Genomic DNA, 7,749 nt, shown 5'->3' on the forward strand with positions numbered 1-7,749 from the left:
CTTCAAGGCCTGTTCCGACCTGAACGAGCCGATAGGGCCCACGAGCCCCTCAGGGCACTTCTTCTGGGCCTGGAAGCAACCCGCCCGCCGGATGGCGGGGGCCAGACGTGATCTGTGTTCTCGTTGTGCCAGGGGTGGGCGGGCAGAGCAGCGAGCCCCCGTCCCACAGCCCCTCCGCCGCGCCCGCCCGCCCGCGGCCCCTTTAGCGCGCCTGCGCACGGCCCTGCAGGGGGCGCCCCTCCCCGCCGCACCGCGCACGCGCGCAGCCCTTCCCGCCTCCCAGCCTTGGCAGCCGCCGCGGGGGGGCGCCCGAGCGGGGCGGCGGGGGAGCGCGCGGCCGTGACGCGGTACGGCGGCCGGGCGGGGCGGCGGCGATGGAGCGGCTGGAGCGGTGCGGCCGCTGGCTGCGGGCCGGGCTGGCCGCCGGGCAGGTGCGCCGCCGGCTGCCCTGGGTGCTGCTCGCCATCGTCCTCCTCGGGTCCGCCCTCAAGGACGGTGACCTGGTCCCCGAGACGCCCATGCGGAACAAGCGCAACCCGCTCAACGTGTGAGGAGAGCCGGGGGGGCGGCGGGCGGGGGGAACGCGGGCCCTGCGGGGCGGGCGGCCCTGGCGGGGTGCGGGCTGCCGTGGGCCTGCGCCCCTCCTGGGGCGGGGGGCGGCCTCGGGGGGCGCAGCAGCCCGGTTTGAGCCGGGGGATGGGGGCTGCCGTGGGCCTGCGCCCCTCCTGGGGCGGGGGGCGGCCTCTGCCGGGCGGGGGGGGGCGCACCCGGCTGTGGGGCCCGGTGTGAGCCGAGGGGCTGTGAGGCTGCAGGGCGGGGGGGCGTCACAGCACCTGCAGCTTCTCCGACAGCTTTTACTGGAAGAGGGAAAGAAGGAATTTTTTTCCTTCTTTAGCTCCCAGAGACTTCCTAATACTCGTACCTGATAGTTACTGAGCTGACCTAAAAGCAAGCTGAGGAAAATAAGTCGTCCAGCGTCGTTTGTGAAAGCGGGGTTACTGCCACCCTAGTCTGCTGCTTGGGCAGTGATTTCACCGCCTTAGTCATTCCTTCAGCCTGCCTTCGGACATTTGGAAGGGCGTGAGGAGGTCCGGCGGTGGGCCGGCCGCCTGCTCTGCCTGCTGCAGGTCAGCAAGTGAAGCAGAAATTGCCGGTTTCCCCCGTGCCTCGGGAGTTTTGTACTTCATTGATTCAGGTTTGTCGTTTGGTGACGTGGGAGCTGCTTTTAGCGTGATTGAAAAGAAGGATTGGCAGGAGCAGTCAGAGAGTGGAATTGAAGTTACAGTAAAAACATACTATGGTTCCATTCCCCCTTTTGAAATAGAGGAAGGTTATCTGTGCTGACAGTTCCTGAGGCAGGTTTTTTCCCTGCAAATTACTTGCCGGCAGCAGTTATGTTAGCAGCCTTCTTCGCTTCTAACTGTCTCGATAAAATGAGGATTTTATTTTCAATTACTATTCCACGTGTAGTTGCCACACAGATGCCACTGTAAAATTAAGAGAAAAGGAGGTGCTCCTCAAAATCCTGGGCAAGGCCCTGACTAGTTTTGTTACGTTCTTAATGAAGGTGCAGAACTTCCTTCTTACTTGTTTCTGTCTTCAGTACCGAGGCGTCGATTAAATGGTGACTGCGTGTGTCTGACTGTAGCTCAGCCACAGACCAGAATTCTGCTGTCCCCGTTTTTCACACCAGGATGTGGGTAACGAAGGGGGCTGCACAGTGCCCCTCTCCCACCAGCTGATAGGAAGCTGCATTGGAAGGTGCTGATGGGAGAAAGGAGGTTGTAGTCTGTCATCTCCTTAACTTGTTAGTTAATTCACCTGCATGTGCTCCATTTTAAGATCTCAGAAGAGGACTAGCTACACAACACTGTCTTCTGCTAAACAAGTTATCAGCCCATCATCAGCTTGTTTTCAAGATTTTGTAGGCATCACAGCAAAAGTTTTCAACGCAGAGAGCAAACTTTGATATGGAGCCATTTGTGTATGCTAAAGGAAAGCTTTCATCAGCTGGAGGGACACCAAAGGAACAAACACATTGTGCATCTTCATTTATTTTATAAGGTGATGATGGAGGAAAAGCTCCATGGGCTGATTAGGAAAAAGTCAACTCTTCTGGCTGTCTTACTGAATATCGCGAGGTTGAGGTTGTGAAGGTCTTTGAAAGCAAAGGTAATTGAGATGAAGAAAGAGAGTCTAAAGGGTTACTGTGAGCAGGGTGGCAAGCTAAAAATACATTCTTGCAGCTGCATTTTGAGTAGGGCAGAGTTGAGCAGGCTTGTAGGGTAAAAGGAATTGCAAAACTGAACTGCAAGTCTGAACAAAGGCTCTAGGTCCAAGGAAATGCAACTGGGAACAACAGTTTAAGTACCTGGTTGAGGAAGTATTCAGGTGTTGGGCCTGAAAGGAATAGTGGGGAGAGGGTTAAGATTTTATTTTAGCCAAGCTTTACTTTAAGGGGAGGGCACAGGTGTCTAGATGGTTCTGAACACTGACTTTGAACACCTGCTTCTTCAAGCACCACCCCTTACCCCAGCTCCTGTGAAGTTTAACACATGCATGTTTTTCTTTTGGCTTTTCTCTGGCAGATATTTTGTGAAGGTGGCTTGGGCATGGACACTCTGGCTTCTGCTGCCCTTCATCACAGTCACCACCTACCAGTTTGCCAAGAACAAGTTCCTCTATGGTCCCACGAAGAGCATTTTGATTGTGTTGCGGCGTCTCAGTGCACTGCTGGTGGGCAGTGCCGTCTGGTATGTCTGCACTGGACTCTTCATCTATATTGAGAATCTCACTGGCACGTGCTCTACCCCGGGTAAACTCAGCGAGCCTCACCGCCTCTATGCCACCAAGCAGGAATGCCACCAGGACAACGGGATATGGAATGGTTTTGATATCTCAGGGCACTGCTTTCTGCTCTCGTACTGTGCTCTGATGATTGTGGAGGAAGTGGCTGTGCTGGAAGGCTTGTCCATAGACCATAACTCTAAGCTGCGTGTTGTGATCAACATTCTGTTTGTTTCCTTGTGTTTCCTCACCATGATTTGGGTGTTCATGTTTCTCTGTACTGCCGTGTATTTCCATGACTTCAGTCAAAAGCTTCTCGGTGTGCTGATAGGTCTGTCAGCTTGGTACGGGACATACAGATTTTGGTACTTGAAACCCTTTTCTCCTGGACTACCTCTTCCAAATATACCTTTGAGTTCAAAGAAATACAGTTATAGCAGATAAAATAAGTTTTAAGATGTTTGGATTTTGCTTTCAGTGCTGGAGTAGTTGAATGTAGGAACGGTTACTGTATTTCCACTGTAAGGAACAAGGTGATGGCTTGAAGGAAACCAAATCTGTACTAGCCAGTGGCTGGCAGGTGGTAATGAGCTTCTTCCTCAGGAGAAAAAAAAAAAAAACGGTATTGGAAGAGGTCTGCTCTTGTTTAGGAGCTGCTGACTGACATTCTCAGCAAAGAAATTGAAGTTGGATCTGTTTCTGTTACTAATAAATGGAGAAGCAGATCCAAGGCTGACAGAGGCCTTTGCTCTTCAAGAGCTTGACTGATCACAGTTAATTCTCCCTCTTCCTTTTTGATTTGTTTATGTCAAAACTTTTTACACTCCTATGTGTATTGCCTTACAGGAAAGCTCTAATAATGACAGTGCTGCTAAGTGCTGCAAAAATACCAGTACTCATTAAAGCAGTATATAGCTCTGTTGTGAAACCAGAACATCTCATGTTATCAAGGGTTAAATATGTTAGCGCCACAAATGCTGCTTCTTAGCTGTCTGCACCTTCTGCAACAAAGAGAGTAACTTTGAGATGTAATGTCTTAAGCAGGCTGTGACTTTAAATTCGTACCTGCCTTTGAAAAGAAAACTCTTGAAAAACAGGCCTTAACTTAGGTGAAGAATAATATTTTATTGTTTTATTCTTGACAGAAAAAATGAACTCCGTAATGTTGCTAAAAAGTCTGAGAATTGGAGTTTTAATTATTTTTTTAAATCTTATGACTAGCACACTTTGCAATGAGTACTTTGTGGTATGTTTCTTCTAGAAGAACAAATTCTGTTGTTACAAGTTAGCTTAACCTGCTGTTTCTCAAATAGTCTGCTTGGTAATGAATGAAATGTTTATCCTAAGAGCTGCAAAGCAGTATGCTTGGAGCAATGTTTATTCTTGCTTATCCAGCCATGTCAATAAGCTACTTAATTTTGATTGCACATAAAGCTGTGGCCACTTTTGATGTGGCTGGAAACCCACTACTGAATAAAACACTACTGTTATGTAATGAATAGGTATGAGGTAGGATGGGCTTACTTATCATATCAATCAGACATTTAGCATAGTCTTTTATCTTGAAAAGTTTTTCATTATTTCGTAAAGGCTCATTTGTAGCACAGTTGCACAAAATTTGTTTGACAGTTGTAGTGATGAGGAAGACTTCCAAAAAGGTCTCTGGGCAAGACTGTGGATAATGCCTGCTAATCCGAGAGTGGGCTTGATCTGGCTGTAGCATTTGACTTCAAAGTGATTATTTTACTGAATATAGGTTATGATGCACTCACTGTAGTCTAATCTTGGCACATTTCTTTTTGCCATATCAACAACTGTCTTCCAGCAAGTGAGCTGCGTTTGCAATAACTACCACAGTGTTAATTCCACGCTTATGGTCTGCCTTTGAGGAGAGCTGAATTCACCTGAATTTCCACTGAATTCAGTGGCGGTTGTTGTCTACCCTTATAAAGTACAAATAGCCTCTCAGAAAGAAGCTGTTTCAGGAGGTTATGTATTTTCTGTCAAGCTCTTCCTTTTGTTTTTGTACTAAATTGCCTTTTAAGCTGTCTGTTTGGAAAATTTGCACTGATTAACTCATATTGGGTTTAACTAAATTTGTTTAAACAATGCAGATTCATTTGCAGACATTCTTTTGATGTAATGTAAGTTTGCTCCCAATAGATTTAAGCTAGACCGCAAGCCACTTTCACCATGAAAAAGGATTATGTACCCAGAAGGTTTTCTGATTAATTTCATTAAATTTAAGTTTCTATTTTAGGTTATCTTTATGTAACTTTGCTATATAGATGAGGCCTCGGAACAGGAAATGCTGTTTATGTAAACCAACTGACTTGCTGAAATTATGTTCAGTTTCACAAATGTTTTATGCAGTCACTACAGGGATATTCTGGTCCCCTTCTAACCAGTGTCAATCAAACTTTTTATTATGGATATACTGTGGGATACAGTAAATAATATTTTTATTTAAACAATGAAAGAAAAACACTTGAAAACTTTGTCAGTGTTTATGTCTGAGAATCTGTTTCTGGTGTCTGTAAAGATACTGCTGCTGCTCTTCACTTCCCTGAATGATCCAGACTCTTGGTATTTTTGTGACTACCGAGATGCATGGTCAAACTGACATTGATAATTCTGCTGTATTTGAGTGGGTTAATATAGCACAGGTTCTCAAAAGTACAGGGTATAAAAAGAAGCAAGACAAAAAAATAAAGCCATGCTTGATGCAAGCAGGTTTCCTGATGTGGGCCTGTTAACACCAGGCGGTTCATTTTGTAGACCTGGACAGTTGCTTATTGTAGCAATATGAAAGCCTAATCCAGTGAAATATATGGGAAAATTCCCATGGGCTGTAGTACTGCTTACGAGTTTGGAAATCTTGGCGTATGTGTCTGTCTCAGTACCTGGAGACCATGTGCCAACTGTTGGCTTAGAAAGTTCCCTTGTGCTCCAGACCTTTATTTTGTGCTTTTTTACTCAATTTCAGGATAAGCCTTTGCTTCCTTGCACTTTAACTGGAAAGTAAATGTTGCAAATTTTCTGTTCGTGTGTGTGCCATCACCTTTATCTGACTTCCTTCCCTCTCCCAAATACACTTCTATCATTAAAATAAAAATATAGTTTCTCTATGACATATTTGCAGCCAAAGGGAAGCATTGCTGTGAGTAGCTGGGTTTCAGGTCCTGTGCCAAAGGCACAAATCAGCCATCAACAGGTATTACTGTTTCAAGATTTTTAAAGTGTTACCTTTTAAAGGAAAATTTTCATATTTTGTAGTGAATTCAAAAAGACAGCAACTTGAATCACAAGAAACACGAGTTTTCTTTTTTCTTTTTTTTTTTTTTTCTTTTCTGCGTTAAAGTATTCCTCTTGTTCCTGCAGAACTGTCTTTGTGTCTGTAAAATTATCTAGGGAATTGTCTCCAATATCTTACTAGCATATTACTTTTTTCAGCATATGTTTGCTAATTTTTCATTGCCTGTGTCTGTCTAGCCAATTTGGTGGGCTCTGTTTCACGGTACTTTCACAGATGCAGCATTTGGCCTCACTGATGTGGCTGAGGCAGTTCTTGGTCTCGGTGCTTTAAACATTTTCCTCTGCTGGGGTCAGCAAGGAAGAGAGTCTCAGCTAAAACACAGTGGGAAGATTAACTGGATTAGGATTCATTTCAGTCTTCACTTACCTGGTACTCTTTCAAATGTTTGCGTCACTGGAGGCAAGATCAGGCAAACGGGAAAGGTTAGATCTTTTGCAAGAGCCACCTGAACAGTTCAGACTAAATATATCTGAAGCTGGGGTTTGATTCTTCCTCAGAGTCTTTGTTCAAAACAGATTTCTTCCATGAATGCTTCACTGGTGCTAAATGGTGTTCTTGGTTTGCCAGAATATTTGTGTGTACTGAAACTCAGGTTGTGGAGCGGCTGCAAAAGGAGAATCCTGTGTTCTGGTTTGATGCATGGCAATTCATGACAAAGTGAGAAACACCTAGTTATGCCCTGTGGTGCACTTTAATGGAAAAAACTGTAGGGGCTGCTGTGATATATTAAATGTTTTGGAAGAATGCAGGTTTAGTTGTGAACACAAGTCTATGGTCACTTTTCTTAGTGAAATAATACTTGGGTTTTTCCACTGTAGCTTAAAGTAGCTCCCTGCAGCTTCTCCGCAATCAGCCTTTTCCAGCCCTTTGCCTTTGATCAGCCTGTGTTTATCTCTGTTCGCTCAGAAACCTGTTTCTTGGGATTATTTCTTTTCATAGCTTCGTCTCGCCTCCTGGAGTGCAGATTAGTAATAAATGCTCTTCACCTCTGCTAGATGTGTGCTTTCTCTCTATATATTTTGTGTTCCCTGCCTTTAAGTATTTTGCCAAAGCTTAAGATGAAAGTAATTCATGCTAGCAAAAAAGGCTGTTGTGGTTATGAACTCATAATTAGCCATTATTAAAAGGAGCGGGTCTGTCACTGTAATGGTGTTTACCTGGAAAAAAAGTACCTGTTTAATTTATTGAAGCAGAACTACACCTGAGGTGCTTGAACTCAGGGAAGGAAGAAGCTAATGTGACAGTGGTGCTTGCTGTGTTAGTAGAGTCAGCTTTGTCCTTTTCTTGGGGAGCAAGCACTGCATTTCTGTAAATGTTTCACCCAGATGTTTAGTAGGAGATCAACTATTTGAAACGCGGGAAGGGTACCTTAGTGCTTAAACAAAGAATACATTGAGAACATAAAGGTTACAGGCTGGAAAAGCAGAAATGGAAATGCCTGTCGGGATTGAGTGCAGTCCCTGGAATTTCAGGTGATTATGTAGTAATATTTAGACTGAAAGATGATTTAAATGACCCTCTGTCCATCACAAAACACAGGCAATGCCATGTGCCTTGTACCAAGCTGAGTAATTTCTCTGTAAAGTTTTGGAGCTATAATATGGTATAGAAAATACACAGTAGGTGAAGAGCTTTACCAGCCTTTC

The 7,749-nt window shown here is 45.2% G+C and overlaps 1 protein-coding gene across 1 annotated transcript; it reads left to right on the top strand.

Moving 5' to 3' along the window:
• The first annotated feature begins 312 nt into the window (after window positions 1-312).
• On the top strand, window positions 313-7,099 carry FITM2 (fat storage inducing transmembrane protein 2). Its single transcript, XM_080405004.1, has 2 exons — window positions 313-547; window positions 2,589-7,099. The coding sequence occupies exons 1-2, from the start codon at window positions 375-377 to the stop codon at window positions 3,229-3,231; spliced, it is 816 nt and encodes a 271-aa protein (XP_080261130.1). The 5' UTR covers window positions 313-374; the 3' UTR covers window positions 3,232-7,099.
• The last annotated feature ends 650 nt before the right edge of the window (window positions 7,100-7,749 follow it).

The sequence above is a fragment of the Falco punctatus genome, assembly GCF_963210335.1.
Source record: "Falco punctatus genome assembly, chromosome: 10".
Classification (NCBI taxonomy): domain Eukaryota; kingdom Metazoa; phylum Chordata; class Aves; order Falconiformes; family Falconidae; genus Falco; species Falco punctatus.